The sequence below is a fragment of the Leishmania martiniquensis genome, chromosome 32 (genome assembly GCF_017916325.1).
Source record: "Leishmania martiniquensis isolate LSCM1 chromosome 32, whole genome shotgun sequence".
In the NCBI taxonomy this organism is placed as follows: Eukaryota; Euglenozoa; class Kinetoplastea; order Trypanosomatida; family Trypanosomatidae; genus Leishmania; species Leishmania martiniquensis.
This window is the reverse complement of record NC_090167.1, coordinates 476,626-494,448: the sequence shown is the minus strand read 5'-3', so window position 1 is coordinate 494,448 and position 17,823 is coordinate 476,626. Positions and strand designations below refer to the sequence as shown.

General features: G+C 57.8%; 5 protein-coding genes across 5 annotated transcripts; all 5 read right to left on the bottom strand.

Moving 5' to 3' along the window:
- Window positions 1-2,327: 2,327 nt before the first annotated feature.
- Window positions 2,328-3,764, bottom strand: LSCM1_01770 (uncharacterized protein; the record flags this gene model as incomplete). Its single annotated transcript, XM_067319370.1, has 1 exon — window positions 2,328-3,764. The coding sequence occupies one exon, from the start codon at window positions 3,762-3,764 to the stop codon at window positions 2,328-2,330; it is 1,437 nt and encodes a 478-aa protein (XP_067175919.1).
- A 1,141-nt stretch (window positions 3,765-4,905) lies between these two features.
- Window positions 4,906-6,504, bottom strand: LSCM1_01769 (uncharacterized protein; the record flags this gene model as incomplete). Its single annotated transcript, XM_067319369.1, has 1 exon — window positions 4,906-6,504. One exon carries the CDS (start codon window positions 6,502-6,504, stop codon window positions 4,906-4,908), a length of 1,599 nt encoding a protein of 532 aa, XP_067175918.1.
- Window positions 6,505-7,884: 1,380 nt separating this feature from the next.
- LSCM1_01768 (uncharacterized protein) lies at window positions 7,885-10,641 on the bottom strand (the record flags this gene model as incomplete). Its single annotated transcript, XM_067319368.1, has 1 exon — window positions 7,885-10,641. The coding sequence occupies one exon, from the start codon at window positions 10,639-10,641 to the stop codon at window positions 7,885-7,887; it is 2,757 nt and encodes a 918-aa protein (XP_067175917.1).
- A 1,245-nt stretch (window positions 10,642-11,886) lies between these two features.
- On the bottom strand, window positions 11,887-13,101 carry LSCM1_01767 (uncharacterized protein; the record flags this gene model as incomplete). Its single annotated transcript, XM_067319367.1, has 1 exon — window positions 11,887-13,101. The coding sequence occupies one exon, from the start codon at window positions 13,099-13,101 to the stop codon at window positions 11,887-11,889; it is 1,215 nt and encodes a 404-aa protein (XP_067175916.1).
- A 1,163-nt stretch (window positions 13,102-14,264) lies between these two features.
- Window positions 14,265-16,652, bottom strand: LSCM1_01766 (uncharacterized protein; the record flags this gene model as incomplete). The annotated part of the gene is made up of 1 exon (XM_067319366.1): window positions 14,265-16,652. One exon carries the CDS (start codon window positions 16,650-16,652, stop codon window positions 14,265-14,267), a length of 2,388 nt encoding a protein of 795 aa, XP_067175915.1.
- Between the last annotated feature and the right edge of the window lie 1,171 nt (window positions 16,653-17,823).

Sequence of the window (17,823 nt, the reverse complement as noted above, 5' to 3'; positions counted from 1 at the left end):
GAAGACCCAAAAGAGAGAGTGAGGGGGAGGCACCAACACAGAAGTCGTAGTGTCACGGCTTTGAGTCACCTCAGTCAGGGGCTCCGTGATGTCAATGGGCTGCTGGAAACTCGGCGCGCCTGTGGCTATGCTTTGGATTCTCCATGAACGTGTTAGCACAGACATAAGCACAGAGAAGAAAAAAATGAGGCACAGAGGGAAGGGAGAGAGCGACCGATGACGCCAAGAGGCACATCGTGATACGCGGTAGTTGACGGTAGAGAGCGCGAAGACAGAAGAGCAAAGCGGAAGAGCGAATTGAGCTTCGAAAAAAAAAGAAGAGGAAAACGGGCGCAACGAAGTATGAAAAACAGGACCGTCGTCCAGTTTGGGCAAAAAGTGGCGAGGCAGAGAGCGACGATGATGGCAGCGGTAGTGGGGAGAAGACCAGCGTTTGTAGACAAGGCACCAAGAGCACTTGCGTATAGCAGCAGGTGGGCAAACGTGTGAGTGCAGCACCCCATGGGGAAAAAGAGGATCGGATGTGCTGATGGAAGCGCATCCATACGCTGCACTTGAACGCGCCTCATTGTATTCCTCTCACTTCTCCTCTGCACCTGTTGGTAAACTTGGCGTACTGGCAGAGGAGAAAATATCAACAGCAACAAAAGCGGTGCAGATGCTACACGCCAGTGCACAACCACACCGACAAGGCAGCGCGCAGGTTCACCAAAAAATGCTCAGGAAAAAAGGCACGATAAGACTCGCCTCGTCTGCTTCTAATTCTTTCACGTACCCGTACCTTTCCCCATGCATGGAATCCACGTGACGTCGCACGTCGTTCCGAGTCCATTGCGTACTCGCCCGCAGGTGTGTGCCTGTGGGGGGGGGGTAGTGCAGGGGGAGGAACAGGCGCCGGAGGAGAGGGTAAAAAAGACCGTCAAGCAGAATGTGTGAACCTTTAACAGGTCCACGTCGGAAGACACCGTGCAAAAGGAAACGCTGAGAGGCGGGGTGCGCGCAAAACGGCGTCAATGAGGAGTTCGAGCCGAAGGAGAAAGCACGCCCACCGACGCGGCGTCGGGGATCGTGAGGAGTGCATGACCACGACGGAGGGTTTGCAGAAGACGACGAGCGGCTAGGAACCGACCTGTACGAGTGCAGTGTACCCTCTCTGAAGCAACGCAATGCATGACCGAGATGCAGCAAGCAGTACGAAACTTCCAATTCTCTCTTCATCATCCTCGCATCGCCACAACAGTAGCGACACTATGTACGCTCTACGCGAGGCCGGCGCGCACAAGCCCACACTCCGCATGTAGCCAGAGGAGAGGCGGAGGGTCGGCACATACGACACCTGCACACACACATAACGAAGTAGAAAAGAAAATAAAGAAAGATGGATGAATTCGCACATGTGAGGAAAGGGGCAGAGGGGGAGATGGCGGCGGCACAAAGGACAAACGTCGAAAAAAGGCCGAAATATATGTCGTCACGAATAGGCACACATAACAGCGAATCGAGAGAGATGATGGCACTCCTGTGCTGACTCGCGTGAGCATACGCCGACGGCGCCCACAAGCTAACGAAAGCGAAAGGTGGCGTAGAGCGCGCTGCGGAGAGGAATGATGCATAGACACATAAGGGGAAGGCCAAAAAAAACTCCGAAGAGGTATACACGCAGAAGAGCCAAAGAAGACGTCAACGACAAAATGAGCAGTGAATGTCCATTCCGGCACGAACCAAGTGAGACACACACACGCAGACAGACAGACAGACACAGATGTATCTGTACATGTACACATACAGTGATAGCTCACCCCCACCACCACCACCCTCGCTGCAAGGCGGCTTGTAAGCTAGCGGCCTAGGATGCGGCGTGCGCTGCGGTGGGGAGGTACGCACATGACGAGCTCTGTTCACCTTCACTGCCTCCTTCCATGAGCACATGCTACGCGCTTCTGCCCCGGGCAGAGAGGAGTAGAGCGCTTGCCGTGTGACAAAGAAGTCGCCCTCAGGGCTCGGCACAGGAGCATAGGCAGGAAATGGCTCTCATGGTGCCTCTTCTAGGGTACAGGCGATGACCGTGCTGCCTTTGGCCGAGGAGACACTTTACCATCCCCACGTCAGGGACTCCGGAAGCGCTGCCTCAGGCCTTCCCAACGTCCGTTGCCACCATACCAAATATGAGTAAGAAACTGAACAGAGAACAAAAAAACTTCACGACGAAAACGCACACGCGCATCTCACGCAAGTACATGCTTCCGCAGAGATGACGACGAAAAAAAAAGCACCCCCCCTTTCAGCGACAGAGAAGAGCATCGACATCCGTTGGCGCATTGCTTGCACTACTCCTCAGGGGACTCCATCATGGCTTCCGATTTGTAGACGCGCATCTGAATGCCCTTATCGCTCACGACGGACTTGGAGTTGTCCCATACAAGCTGCAGAATGCCGTCCTCTGGGGCCATGTAGCTGTCCGCGCCCTCTTTCAGCTTTTCTTGCTTCACCACCAGGTTCTCGGTTGTTGTGCGCGTTGTGGACGTGCCGATGTGCACCTTCGTTTTGCCACTTTTGGACTGCGCCGTCACGCCTTCCTGCCGCGGGTAGAACATGACGGAGAAGCGCACGTCGGTGCCCTTCGTCGTAGAGAACTCCCAAATCACCTCCTCACCCTGCTGCAGCTCGAACACCCGCTCGTGCCTCTTGCCGGGCCCCACAATGATGTCCTCCGTGGTGATGTCCCCATCGTCGCCAACCTCCTCGGACGTGAAGAGGGCGTGAGGATTAAAGGAGGCCACGCAGCCGCCCTCACAATGGCAGCTGCCGCCAAGGAAGGCTGGAACGCGCTCCAGGCCAATGGCCTGATCGAGCGCCGCAGCCGTGTACTCAGGAGATACAAATGTCATCTTCGCATGCACGCCCTCGCCCATGGCGGACTTCAGAAGACTATAGGCGAACTTCACCATGGGCGGGCAATTTACCACAATAACGCGGTGAATAAAGTCGGCAAACACACAGCTCATTTGCTGAAGCGTTGCCTTCGTCTTTTCCAGCAGCTGCCGGTCGATCATCTTATAGCTGAGTCCTTTGCAGTCCACGACGATGGTGCAGAAGTTTCGGCGAGGGGCGCCCATATCGATTCCTGGCTGCGGGTGTGCTGCAAGGACAGCGTCTTGGTAATGACAGAGTGCCCAGCCAGTCTCAATGATGCCGCCCCCAAAGAGCTGGAAGAATTCTTCGACAGACATGCCGACCGGGATGTGCGGCTTCACCTTTCGGAGGACTGCGTGGGTATCCATGCGCCCGACGAGCCAGTACACCACCGGCAGGCCACGGCGGTCCCAGTAGTGAAAGCCGCCGTGCACGAGTGGCGTCATTGTCTGCATGCACCGATACAGCGGCGTGTCCGCTGTTCCCATCGGCAGCCTTGTCGAGGCCGCCACCCTTGCCTGATCGTAGCCCCGAATTGAAAAGCCAGACGGGAAGGGGGACTGCTCGACGAGGCGAAACTTGTCGTAGAAGTGACACGCATCGTTCGCCATCTTCACCGCATCCTTCACGTTCCAGTTGCGCGCGACGAGAAAGGCATAGGACATGAGTCGAAGGTCATTCTGCGAGGTGGGCAAGTCTGATGTCCCCCGATCCGCGGCGCGCTGGAACAGCGCCGGCAGTCCAGGCTTGTGCTGCGCCCTCACCGCCTCCAAAACCTCAGTTATCCGCTCCTCCGATTTTCCCGTCATGGTCTGGAATAGGAGAGCCGGCTGAAGGACAAATGTGGACATGATGCTCTCAGAATTGCTTCCCCGTCGTGAGTACTCACCTTCGACTGAAGGGCGCACCAAATCACTGACTAGAGGCTGTCCCTCTGACGGCGCCTCTCTTTATTATCGCTTTTTTTTTGCTTCCCTCGTTGCCTGTGCTTTTCAAAAAGTAAATGGGAGTGAGGAGGACGCGTGCGACACGCTCGTAACTTCGGCGACTACTGCGCCAGGGAAGCTCAAGCGCCAGCCTGAATCAGCTGGCGGAACGACAGTGGCGACGCGCGCGCCAAAAGAAAGGGTAACTCAACCGACAACCAGTGGTGATGAAGAGAGGCGATTGGATAGGCTCGCGGATGTGAGAGGTGAAAAGGGGAAGAAAACAATGCCCCTGTGCCGTTGCTCTGTTGATGAGATGGCATTCGCATTAAATATCAGTGGCGCACACACGCCAATGGAAAAGAGAAAGCAGGGCGGACGGTATGGCAGCAGACAGTGTAGAGGCGATCCATGAGCAGCAGGTAGACGTAGAGCCGTTCGCACAGACGAACGGCTCTCCTCTTATCGCGTACAATATATGCACACACGGTACTCGCTGGGATCGGTGCAAGACAAAGACGTCTTCTTCCATTTTGTTCTCCTGGAGTGTTTGATGTGAGGAGAGAATAGCAGCCGAGCCGCTTAGAACAAAGCGAAGCGAGGCAAAGAAAAACACAGAAAAAAGGGAGGGGAGGGGACCGAGGGGGAAAGTGTGCAGGGGCGAGCATAAAGGTGGATCTTGACTCACGAGCAAAACGCCGCGCGTTATCCAACGAGATGCGTGAGTCGGGAGGGAGGAAGGAAGGGGAGAGGGGACGGCTGAGGCTCCCATACCGGTACACAAAATGCAATGGAGTGATGAGCCACCCGGACAACACATTAGAAAGCCATTGAGAGCAACATGAAAAAAAAAAGGTCCCCACTACCCTCTCCTGCTTTCTCGAGGAGAGGGGATGGGGGTCAGCCACAAAATAAAGCACGCACGCCGAAGACAGCCAAGCGCAGAAAGGCGAAAAAAAAAGAATTGACTTTTGCCGCACCAGGAGAACAACGCTGATCTGTTTAGGTGTCTGTGTGTGTGAGGGGTGTCAGGGGAGTGTCCGGAGAACGATGACGGGCGAATGCTTCAGCTCGTCTTTTGGTAGACTAGAAAGTACATCGTCTCCTTCTCCATGTTTTTGGCTGGGCATACTGAAATGTTGGCGTCATTGCAGAGGATCACGGTTGCCGCGTCTGGTGGAGAGCGCATGCTAGCAGCATTTTTCTTGCCGGGCTCACTCGTCTGAACCTTGACGACGGCGGGGGTCGCAGCGTGGTGCACCAGGTAGGTGACGTAGTGCCCCCGACCAACAGCGTCGCCGCGGTGGCATACCACTGACAGGAGACGGTACGTGCGCTCTGCGTTGCCGAGTGTCTCGTCACCACAGATGGTGCGCGGTATGAGCAAGGTACGCTTCACACGCACAACGTTGTCGAGCTTTACGAGCTCGCCCTCGCGCGTGACAGCCCAGCGACGCAGCTGCAGGAAGAGAATGGAGGGCAGATGACCCAGACGCAGCGTCTTCTTTAGGTTTTTCTCACGCTCACTGTCGTAGATGCGCTCAGTCGTGAAGGTCCGCTCGAGAGCTTGCTCGATTGTGCACTCTGGTGCAAAACCGACGTCGACTTGGAGACAATAGTACTTTTCGATGAGTACCGACACACGGTCGCGCTGGCGTTGCTTCCCTTGCAGGTGGCTCTCCAGTGTCCCGCCGAAGATACTCGCCATCAACTTTGATTGCTCCTGCGCATCCTGATGCTCACGCACCATCAGCTTCTCTTTCCCCTTTATCATCGTCCAGCCCTTCTGATGCCCAGTCGAGTCTGTCACGTTGTCATCTGCAGCGGCGATACGGGTGCCCGTCGCGGCCCTGCTCGCTGTAGTGCCGGGGGCTAATGACTTCATAGCGCTCTCCACTACCCTCCCGGATGACTCCGCCTTCTCCAAGGCGTCCTCCAGCTCCACCAGCTCCTCATGCACACGCTCCAGCAGCTTCTGCAAAAACTCTTGTGCGTCCTCCTGCACAGAGCCATCAAGAATCCGCTGCGAGGCGGGCACCACGGCGGGCCGAGGTGCTCCGTTCCTCACCTTGTTGGCGTCAGCAGGAACGCGCGGCATCAACGTCGGAGTCATCATCGCAAGCCGCGTGAAACCTGGCTTCCAGTACTGAAGTGCCCACTTGCCAAAGGTTGCGAGAGTGGGGCACAGCTGCCGCGCCTGCGCATCACAGCTGGCACAAACGGTCAGTTGAACAAAGGACGGAATGAACAGCAGCGCTTGCAGTATCGAGTTCATGAAGCAAAAGTTGCTGTTGTTCATTATGCCGCGAGGGTACGGCAACTCGCTGAAGCTTTGCTGAAAGGTGAGTGGGCGCCGCTTTCCCTGGCGCTGTCGATGCTGACCGCCGCTACCGCTAGCACCGATGCCGCCGAAGCCACATTCGCCAAGTCGAACTTGTTTGTACAGGTCGTGCAGCGGCCTGCAATCGGTGTACACATTCGGCTGTCGTGGTGGCTGAAACAAGGACGACGACGACCCCTTTTGCCGAGACACCGCGCTGCAACCATTACAAGAAGCGGGTGTCTCTTCGTCATATGCGTCGGTGCCGCCTTCCCTCCCACCTTGATTGTTGCGTGGTTGGCTTGGTTTCTCCTGCGCCACATGTGACCCCGGTGGATCACCCATCAGTGTGGGCGTATACCGCGGCTGGAGGGATGGTGTGCTGGCAATATAAATATAAATATATATGTGTGTGTGTGTCTGTACCCCAGAGGGCGGCGGTCGACAGCAAAGTGCCCGGTGCGCCCCTACCTGCCTTGTTCCAATACGAGAGAGTGCTTATAGCGCACTTGTGTGTATACGCGCGCCTTGGCCCTGTTTCCTGATTGTGTCTGTATATATCCCCGTGTCTACGCCCTGAGAGCCTTCTGCGGCATTACACAACAAAACAACGTCATATGGTACAAGATGAGCACGAAAAATTGGAACACCCACAGACACTCATGCCCATACACTATATATATATATAGAGTGTGGGCTTATGCTCATGTGTGAAAGTTTGTTTTACCGGCCAGAGAGGCCCGCACAAACGGAGAGGCACCTCCCCCCCTCCCCTCCCGTTGGGCACAGAGGAGGAAGGTGCGCGAGTGCCGTACATACACGAAAAAGACGGGTACGTTCAATATGCAAGGGAGCCGGTGCCACCGCAGGGAGCCCGCGTCTGAAATGCACGAGATTCGCGCGCACACCCCTGGTGGCGAATGGGCAGGGACTGGGACTCAAAGCCGTCCATCGTCTCACGAAAGGCGGAGAGCGATCGCTAGCAAGACACATTGACCATAACAGTTGGCCCACTTGAACGTGCTGTCTTTGCCGGTCGCTTGGTTCCTCTGGCAGAGGCAGTGCACGATTGAAATTGATTTACATTGACGAATCACTAATCGTGCGCAGCAGTATGCGCACGCAGAACGGGAGAAAAGTCAGCAGTAGACTCCATTCTCTGAGCCGCTACTCTCTTCCGCCTTCTTTGAGGTGTGCTCCGCCGCTTTCGCGTCATCGTCGAGAGGGAAAAGGGGACGAAGAAACCACGCGCTCGTGTGCGGGTTCGCACATGCGCGCATCACAAAGAGAAATAGTTTGTGTGTGTGTGTAAAGCGCTGCTCTTTCAGTAGGGGAGCACAAAGGTGTGTGTGAGCAGACAATCCAGCCGCGGAGAGCGAGCGCCACAGACGAAACACCTTCAGGTAGGGCAAGAGGCCAGCGACAACCCCCTCATACACACGCAAACAAAAAGGTGCATGGACGCGGGCATATATATCGGCGCATGCGCAGCTACCGCATCGAGCATACGCACCGGCTAAGGTCTTTCGCTCACCCGTTCCTCCATCCCTATACCTGCAAGCTGCTGCAGATAATGTGCGGGATGAAAGGAGAAGGGAAGGGGTGGCGTGGAGTTCAACGCCATTGCCTCCAGAGGGTGTACTGCCGGAACTGGCGCTGAGGACGACTGTCGCCTTCAGCGCGTTCGCTTACCTTCTCATATTGCTTTCGGGTCCATCCGCTCTCTTATCTGGAGTGAAGCCTATGGCCCGACTGCACCGCGTGGACGAGTGTTCCGACGTACTTCCTCAAGTTCGCGGTACTGGAGGGGAGCTCGAAATTTTTGCTGGCACATTTGCTCGTTTTCAGGTTCAGCACCTTTGCCAGCACCGCCTCCGTCACCTCCTCCCAGCCTCCGTCGTTCTCGTCCGAGACAGAGCAGCGGAAGAGCGTCGACAGGGTCGCTGCGTCCTCCGGGGCGAGTGGTGGGGATTTGATCTCCAGACAGAGCCAGAAAAGCTGCGCGCAGCAGTTCAGCATGGCGGAGGCCTGTCGCAGCCGTATTTTTGCTCGCGCCACCGCGTCTGCCCTCTCCCGAAGCAGCCTGTAGCTTTCTCGAAAAAGCACTTCCATCGCCGTCACGTCAGCCGGGCTGCGGTCGCGAAAGCGCGCCAGCAGTCGCTTCTCCACCGCGCGAAAAAGGGAGGCAGCATCGTCGAGCGCTGAGGAGGCGACCATCAATTCTTTCCGGATTGCCCAGTGCGTGTCCACCACGGCGAGAAAGTCTGGCACTGGCAGATCATTCGGAATCTCGAACTTCAGCTCGACTGCATCACTCCAGTGAAGTCGGGCGCGTCGCTTGAGCTCCGAGGCAAGAAGCCATAATCCCTCCATCGTCGACCCCTGAAGCTTAAAGCGGGCCGCATTCTTCGATACGAGCACAGTCGCATCTGAACCGTTCAGGTAGTGCAGCGAGAGAACGTTCGCCGCCACGTTGCCGAATACGGTCATGTCAGCAAAAATGTCAGTTAGTGATGGCGGCGGGAGCTGATCGGTATTGAACTGCACCGAAAACGCTGTGTTCTTCACAGGAACGACCGGGCGAGCCACCAGTGGGAGCGGCGCCAGCGTCACGTGCTCCACAATCTCGTACTCGCGTCTCTGGCCGCGGTACACAGCTACGACCACCACCTCCAGCGACGACGGAATGATTAGGTCCCTGTCCGGGACAGCACTGACAGTGAAGGTGCGCTGGGCCGTGCTGCCGGCGGTGATCTGATCGATGACGCACTGGGACGGTGTCACCAACAGCGGCGACACCGTCTGCACCACTAGCGAAACCGCGTCGACCCCGCTATGGAGCGTCTGCAGCGTGACGGTGAACTCAGCGCTGTTGTTGGGCGCGCTGATACTGACGAACTCGCTTGTCAACGAGAGCGAGACGGAGTGCATGGCGCTCTGTGTGTTCGGCGCTGCCGTAGCCGGAATGGCCGGCGACGCCCCTCCCTCCTCCGGTTCACAGGCGACACGTTTTTTCTTGCTCTTTACACTCTTCAAAGTCCGTGACGCTCCTGAGAAAGCGAGCAGCTCCTCCCTGTCACTCCTCTCCGCATCAGTCGCGGCATCGCCTGTGGACTGCTCAATGAGCTGCTCCCACTGCTTCAGCTCGCCGACCATCTCCTCATATGCGACCGCCTTCGTATCCAGCGACTGGGGCCGGTGCTCGACAGGGTCAGTGCCTAGGTAATTGACACTGAGGGTGCTGTCGGAGGCCAGATTCACAATCATGCCTTCGACGCCGCACAGTGTGGCTACGGCGAGGTGCAGTGGTGCGGCGCCACTGGCAACAGCAGCGCTCCACTGCAGCTCCGTATCCGAGTACACCTGCACGAGCCCGTTGAGAGTACCGACAAGCAGATTGTCGCATTCGATGTCCGGTAACGGATACACACATAGGCTTAGTGGCTCGACATCGAGCCGACGGATCGTGCGCGGCACGCCACTCTCACTCAGCACGTACAGAATTGAAGTGCAAAGTACCGCGATGTTGGCCTCCTCACGCGGCAAGCCACGCGTGAGCCGACACACTGCCATGTCGACCACGTCCTCACCTAGATTAAACGTCCACTGTGGACTAAGGCTGGAGGAGCATCTTGCAGCCGCGGCCGCGGCCGTCGATGCTACCACCTCTTCGGCAGTACTGCTCACAACGAGTGAGGTGAAGCTGTAGCTGAGGAGGAACATGGACGTGTTGCACGTCAGTAAAGCATCGCGGTGCGCGCTGTACTGTATCGGGCCGGGAATGAGAAACTGACTTGGGGGCAAAAAGGTGCGGTAAATCACACCCGAGTAGTCTAAAATCGTCAGCAGGCCATCCATAGACTGGACGCAGATCATCACGTAGTCGCTGCTGCCAAAGCAGCCGCACGCAAAGTTGTACGCGGCAGATTGGAGGTGAGCTTCACTATGGACCGCTAGGGAATAGAAGGCGCCAAGCTCCTTGATGGACGAGAGGGCATGCATCCTTTTGGAGGTGCCACACTGCGAGTGGCGGCTTCGCGGTTGTGCGTCCGCTGTAGACGACGATGACCCCTCTGCAGCAGGGTCGTTGCCGCCGGTGTCACTAGCCGCCAGACTCAGCTCGTTCATGGCACTGGGGCTGTCGGTGCCCCGAGCAGCAATCTCAAGGAACATGAGAGTACGCGGAAACAGCACTGCCAGCATGTTAGGCGACACCCCCGCCCGGCAAGGGCGGAACGAGCGGTATTCCAGCTGCAGAATAGGCTTGTCGTACCTCTTTTCAAGCAGAACGTCGGCGGGCAGCATAGGGCCCTGGCAGGCGCTCGGGTTCAAAATGCGCAGCATACCTTGGTAGGATCCGATTACAATCTTATCGAAGAGAGTGCTGACGTCGGGGTCCGCGAGGGTCACAGCGGAAGGGCTGAACTCCTCCCCTGGGAAGGAGGTGTACCAAAAATCCCGCAACTGGAAGAGCGAGCCCATTGCCTCGGCTAGAGCACAGGTGGCCTACACGAGAAACAAGGAAAGGGCTAACCCGTCTTCGGGCGCTTAGTGACCGCAACGCTCACAAAAGGGAATGGAATCTGTGCTCGCGCTGCCTGCGTGGGCTGTTTCTCGGGCACCTGCCTATGTGAAGCGTACGCCATAGACAGGCGCACGCACAAAGAGTCGGTGGGTGGGGCGATGCAGCAGAGGACAACCACTTATTCGTCTGCGTCGCTGTCTCCTATGATATATATATATAGTGTGGTTGTGTGCGTGCGCGCGTCTGTATGCACGCCCCAACGGACGATACTTGCCGTCAGTGACGAACATGTCGCACGTGCACGCATAGAAAAAATGAAGAGAGGGGGGGGCGTAAGATAGAGCAGACGCGCACACTTGCCACTCTCTCCAAAGAGAGAGGAGAGAGAGGGAGGGGGCGAAAAGACGCTGAACCTCATATTATCATCGCCTCCTGTCGTCTACCGTACAATGCGCCTTTCTTTCTCTCGGTGGGTCTCGGGTGCGTTACAATACGAACATCGCTCTCCTGTGAGAGAAGTCCGAGAGACCCTCAAACACCTTGAGTGGCGTCGGCCATTCCAAACGTCATGATGGCCTGCGCCAGATCCTACTGCCGCTCTTCGTGCAGCTCTCAGGCGATAACTTGCTTTGTAGGCTATGGGCGCGTCTCCCTTCCCCTCCTTCCCCCCCCCCACACGCACACCTCTTCTCTCTTCTGCGATTTTCCTAAAGGGTGCCGGAACTATAATGAGGGGTGGGGGGGGCGAGGGCGTATTTCGTGGGATGCCGGGAGAGGAGGGGCTGGTATAGAGGGGGTGTGAGAGGGAGTGGCAGATGGAGGAGAACTTCCCACAATGACACGCGCACACATTCGCCAGGGCGAACAAATGAAAAGATGAGATGAGAAGTGGAGATAAACACACCCCAACACACACGAACATAAGTGCAGCACACAGACACATACATCTGTGCCTGTTGCCTACAAGTCACACGTCTCTGCAGAGGCCCTGCTGTGGATGCAAAGAAAAAAAAACTAGCTGCTACCTAGGTGAGGCGGGGACTGTACAGCGTGAGGAGGAAGAAAGGGAGAGAGGCGCAGATACCTACACGCAGGCACGCACCCAGCTACACCTGGGACCCGCGCATAGAAGTGTTCCCGCGTCACCCCCACCCGTCACCCCCCCGGCAAGGTAAGCTGGCGTTTACACCTCGAAATAGTCATTAGAAGCTCTCATCATCCCATCCACACTCTTCTTTCTTCGGCGACAGCGGGGCAGCGCTGCCGCCGCCATCACCTCCGAGAGGGTTCGTGGGGCGGCCGGGCCGCGCTTCTGCTTGGGAAAGGGCGCTACGAGGATCGGCGCGAGCAAATGTGGCCCGCCCAGCCGATGTAGAGGCAGCGTTGAGCGACGTCGGTGACCGGGCGCTACCCTCCTGCGACACCACGACACCTTGATATACGATCGAGGTCGCGGGCAACGTGGCGCCGACCGCTGTCTTCTGCACCGAGGGGCGAGGTATCGTGGCGTAGCCACTGCTGCTTTCAATGTGGTCGTACCGATGACATTCTGTAGGGAGCGTGTCTACAGCGCACTCCGCCTGCGCCTGCCGCGCCTTTTGGATCATGCACGCAAGTCCGTCATCTGCGCCGGTGCCGGGTCCGTTCTTACCGCTGCCAACCTCCGCCATTCGTTGTTGTAGATCGGTGGCGTAGGTCGAGACTGTAGTGGACACGTCAGCCCATTTCTGCGCCAATGAGCTGCGCATTCCTTCCACGTCCGCGCTCTGGACCGCTTTCGTGGCGTGCTGCGCCAATTCAGCCGTCTTCTGCGAGACCGCACTCCAGCCGCTGTACAGTGTCGAGTACCAGTCACTGCCGCCGCCCTTGCTGCCTTGCATCACGTGCGACTGCCCATTCGAGCCCACCCCGGCGAAGCGGCTCGGATCCGTCTGCGGATAGGTGGACGTAGGAGACGGCCCCGAAGGACTTGACGAGGCTTTGAGACGCGCATACCAGGCTGGCGGTTGCCACGCGACCTCGTTAAAGGGCTTCCCGAGCGACTCGGACTTGAGCATGTCGGCGTAGCGGAGAGCTGGGATCGACTCGTATCGATCCCTCAAGGGCGTTTTGGGGACGTTGTGTGCCTCAAAGTACAGCCGCGCTCGGCGATTGCCGCCGAGCTCCATCTGACGCAGCTTCTCCGGTTTCCAGTTCATCCAGCCGTCCATGGTGGAGCTTCGTACAAAGCAGAGATGTACACCGAGGCCGCGGTGCTGGCCGCTGCAATTGAGACATATAAAGGTTCCGTGCATGACATCGCACCACTGCGGGGAGGGAGCCCCGCACTCGAAGCACGAGTTACACTCGGGATCCTTGGCCACGATGGACGCAAAGGCGCGTTCATCCTCTGGGCTGACGTAGGTGCGGTTCGCCATGGGCCCTCAAAGCGGCAATGCGCTCTGCTCACTAGTAGAGAATGGGTGTCAATGACACAGAGTGAAATGACGCAGAGGCGTATAGCGTCTCAATGGATGCGTGTCGCTTCGTTTGGGTACGCGAGGAGGGGACGGCAGCGTGCTCAGGGGCCACAGAAGGCCCTTACAGCGATGATAGATCGGCGATGATGCGTGGAACCTCGCCAACTGCTGCGAAAGGGAGGGGGAGGCGAGGAAGGAAAAGCGCAAGAGGGACAGCGAAGGCAGTATACAACGAAAGGCGACTCTTAACCAAAGTGTGTCAACGGCGTCCAGCGCCACGCGAATGCGTTTTAGCGACTAGGCGTGCACCCTGTGTTAGCGCGTAAGTGCGGCTGTGAAGTTCTGTTGAAAGCGATGAGAAGCGGATGTGGCAATCCGAGAAGCGAGGCGCGCGTTTCGCTCGAGCTCCTGCCGAGAAGCCACGCGACTCTAAGAGGAACGTTTCGGAAGTATAGGCAGCTGATGGAAGCACCTGCACTGTGCGCCCCTGCCGTGATCCGCTGAAGGGGATACGCTTACGGTAGTGGCGCCGAGGTGGCCTTCCCTGGAACGCGAGGACATTCTTGCTCGACTGAGTAGATGTCCACGGCCGGGTTGTGGGGGTATGCGAGCAAGCGACAGACTCTGCCGACATTCGCGTCACCCTCCCTCGGCCCCATTCGATCAGACTAGAATGCGCTTCCAAGCACGGTCAACACAACACTCCTGCCCGAGGCACTGTCCGCTTGAAAGGACGTTTTTCCATTTGCTTTTATTTTTGGGTTCTTCGGTTTTGGTTGCTCCCATTTGTTCAATGCTCCTCCGGCTCACTTTGGGCAACCACGTATACAGTTCGACGCCCTCAGACACCTCCTTGGCGTGTAAGCAATAGATCACTAATTTACATGACGGTGGTGGCGCGGAACACCAGAGTGCTCCGCCGGCCGTTGCACTTGAAAGTCCTTCATCCCCGTTCGTGGCGGAGGGCGCAGCTGACGTGCACCGAGTAGCGGCTGGGCTACTTTCCGCCGCCTCGCCTTCGCGGGTAAGGGAATGTCGTGAGCTGAGTACAAAAAAGAAAGAGACGTGTGTGCCTTGACTTTTCGCGTGGCAACGCCTCCTAACGCAGGCACACCACCTTGTCAGTCTCTCTCGTCCTTTTCTTTATACCGCAGCTGCTCCGCCGTGGCCTCGCGCAAAATTCGATTCGGTTGGATCCTTCGCTTTGACTGCTGCCAGTCCTTCCGCAGTTTCGTCAGCTTTTCGCGTTCCCCCTGGCCAATAGGCACCAGCCGCATTTCCTCCGGCCTCCCGCTTGCCGAGGACGCTCGTCGGCTGCCGGCGTCTGCCGCGCCGCGCTGAGAGGGCGAGACCGATAGCTGGCCGAGCCGTTTGCTCACCATCGTCTCTCGCACCTCCAAATCACTGATACGGGCCTCGTATACCTGGCGCAGAAAGCCGATTTTTGCGGTGAAGTCCTCCTGCATCTTTGTGATCTGTTTCTGCTGGCGCTGCAGCTGCATCGCCTGTCGAGCCATCGCCGCCTCGGAGGACATGTGCTCCGCACGAGGTCCACCACGTCCCTGTAGTGGCGAGCGCGGGCTGCCTAGCTTGGAATGCGACGACGAGATGGACGTGCTTTCTGCTACCGTTAAGCTGTCAGCGCAGGAGCTGACCGAAGGGGAGCTGGACGCTCCACGCGCACCGCCCGGGCGACCACCAGTCGGCTGCAAGGCTGCCTCCATGTTGAACTCTCGCCGCTCCACCAGTGCAGCGCGCCCAGAGAGGCTGCCAGCAATCTCCTGCGCGTCCGCTCGCGGAGTCGTTGACGCCGAAAGCGTCAACATTTTCAGGAACGCGCCCATGTCGTCATCCAGCACCAATGCGTTCTGCAGCTCTTCCATGTCAGCGTCGATGTCCTGCATCATACTCAGAAACGTCAAGATAGAGTCGAACGGCAGTACGTCGCGGCCGTCGCTCTGCCCACTCGCAGGAAACCCAGCGGCACCTGACATGCCGCAGGCGCTGATCGATGCTCGCGAGCTTGCCGCTCTGGAACCGGGACCGCTCGGCGGGGTCGAGAGGTGGTGCAGTGGGGTGGTGACACTCGAGTAGGAAACCCGTACGCCTCGTCCAACGGATGGCAGCGGCAGAGAGACGGAGGAGGCATTGCGCGCGCCTCCTTCAATGGCCGCCAGCTCGCTTTCCGCCGCCAAGACCTGCGACTCGGTCAAGCCAGGTAACGCTCGCGTGGCACTCGCACTCGCAGGTTCCACGCTGCCACAGCGAGCGGGGTCAGGAACCTCACCTTCGTTTTGCTGCTGCTGCAACTGCTCGGTCAGCCTGTATTTGCGCAGCGTCGCCAGCGTGTACCCGCCGTGCCACCGCTGAGTGCTGATGTTGCCGAAGCGATCGACTGAGGTGAGATTGCCCTGTGGAAAAGTGACGCGTATGCGGCGCATCACCTCCGACGCGTTGTGCTGCAGATGCGAAAGGATAGCACGGGCGTTTCGCAGCTTTGTGTTCTGAAGATCGTACAGCCGAATGTGCTGAAAGGAGAGGTACAGAATTTTCTTCCGTTCCTGCAGCGCGCTCATCAGCTCCTGTGCCGTCTCAACCACCGTGTCTTTCACCGCTGTGAAACGGCCCATGAGCTGCTGGAAGTTCGACTCAAGCATTTTGAGCTTGAATCGCACGCTCGGCTCGACGGCCGCGTACGCCTCACCTGTTCGCCTTCCCTGACTACAGCTCATCAACACCTCTCGTACGTCTGTGATAAGCCCACGTGAGCCGCGGAGCTGCTCGCTCAGACTGTCCATGGTCTGCCGGAACGTGATGCGCGCGGGGTTGAGGCTCTCCTGCACCTTCATCTCTCCTATCACCTGCTGGTATGCGATCTTGCAGTGCCCCTCCAGACCGGTGTTGAGTTGATGGAAGAGCAGCGCCATCTGGTCCTCCAAGGCGGTGCTCTGCTTCTTTAGCACTTTGTTGTGTGTCTCCAGCAGCTCGACCGCCCTTCCGTGGTCGTAGGCCACCTGGCCAACATTTTCCAGCATCTCCTTCAGTCGCGCCCGCTCCTCCTCCGACTCGGCCAGGTGCCGTTTCAGCTCCCGAATCTCGCACTGCAGCAGCCGCACCTCAGCAAAACGGAAGTGCTCATCGCTATGGTCATCAGCAAAGACGACCCCAAAGAAGCAGCTTAGCAGGCGGCCGAGCTCAGCGGTGCGCCGAAACAGCCGGGAAGAGAGCAGAAGAAGATCTGTCACGGGCAGCGACGTGGGCATCTCACTCTCGAGCTGGTAAAGAATATCCTTGAAACTGACGACGTCGTAAACGTCGCCGGCCACGAGGGACAGGCAGGACTGGATCATCTGCCGCAGCTCCACCAGGTTCTCGTATTGCTCACTCGCAAGCGGGTCATAGGCGTACTCGAGGCTTGTGCAGTTCGGCACAAAGGATGCCTCTGTCTGCACCTCATGTTGTGTGCGTTGACGGCCCGTGAAGGTGCGCTGCCCTTTCCCCCCGACCATCACGGTCGTGACACTAAGATGGAGGAGGGTGAGGTGGTAATGGTGGTGGAGGGTCGCTACGAGGTGAAGCTCGTGCTTCGGGTTGGTCTGCAGGGATCTGTGCGACTTTGCATCCGCCCTCTGCCGCTCGGGAGAAGCGTATTCACCGGTCGAGCGTGTGGCGGCAAATCCGCACTGCCGTGAACCCCCGATTGGCACTCAAAAGATCCAAAAGGTAATGATGCGAACATGCAGAGGCCCTCGCAACAAAAGGCAATGGCGCACTGTCAGCAATATACACACACGCGGAAGCCCACGGGGAAGATGAGAGGTAGAGGAGACAGCTGTGTGTCGGGAGGGGGGTAAGGGGGGGTCCCACGAAGGCTTTTTTGTGTGTGCGTGTGTACAAGCGTGTGAGAGCCTTTGCGTGTAGGTGTAGGTGTGTGTGTGTGTGTGTGTGTCTGTAGTGAAAGTGTGAGGAGCAAAGGAGTAAGCGACGCAGGACCATCGGCAAATGGTGCTGACACGTGTGCAGGTGTGGGGCGAAGCTCAGGAAAAAGCGAGGAAGAGTGAGGGAAGTGGAGGCAAATGGTGAACAGGGGCAGATGTGCCGACGGCAAGGCCGTGTGCAACGTCCTTTGACATCTCCTCCTCTCCTCGTGCCTTGCGACATTTCCTCCCTGCCCACGCTGCATCGTTCGTGAGAAGAGGAAAAAAACAAAGAAACGACCCTACCTCTACTCGCCGAGGCCCATGCACGCGGCGTGCCAGTCGACTCAAGGACAGCAACCACAATAGAAAAAAAAGCGGAAAGGCGAGGACGGAGGGCGCCCGCGCTCGCCCGACGAGTGCAGCACCGCACGGTCGACTTTCGAACTGCCTTCCCCGCATCTTCCTCTTGTCCAACCACAGTCACACACGCACAATGCTTATCACAAACGGGCCACTAAAAGCCCCGAATCGTACTCTTCTTCGCGTCACCGTCGATCCAAGAGAGTAATACGGCTCGTTTGTCGCTGATGACCTTCTTTCGTATCTGTTGTGCTTCACACACAGACAAAAAAAATAGTATACATCCGACTACCTCGATACACGCAGGCACGCGCATTTAGGTGACGCAGAGCCCCCTTCACTGAGGCACACGCATACACACTCGCTGAAGCGCGCTGCGAGGAGCAGCAGGCATAGGCGC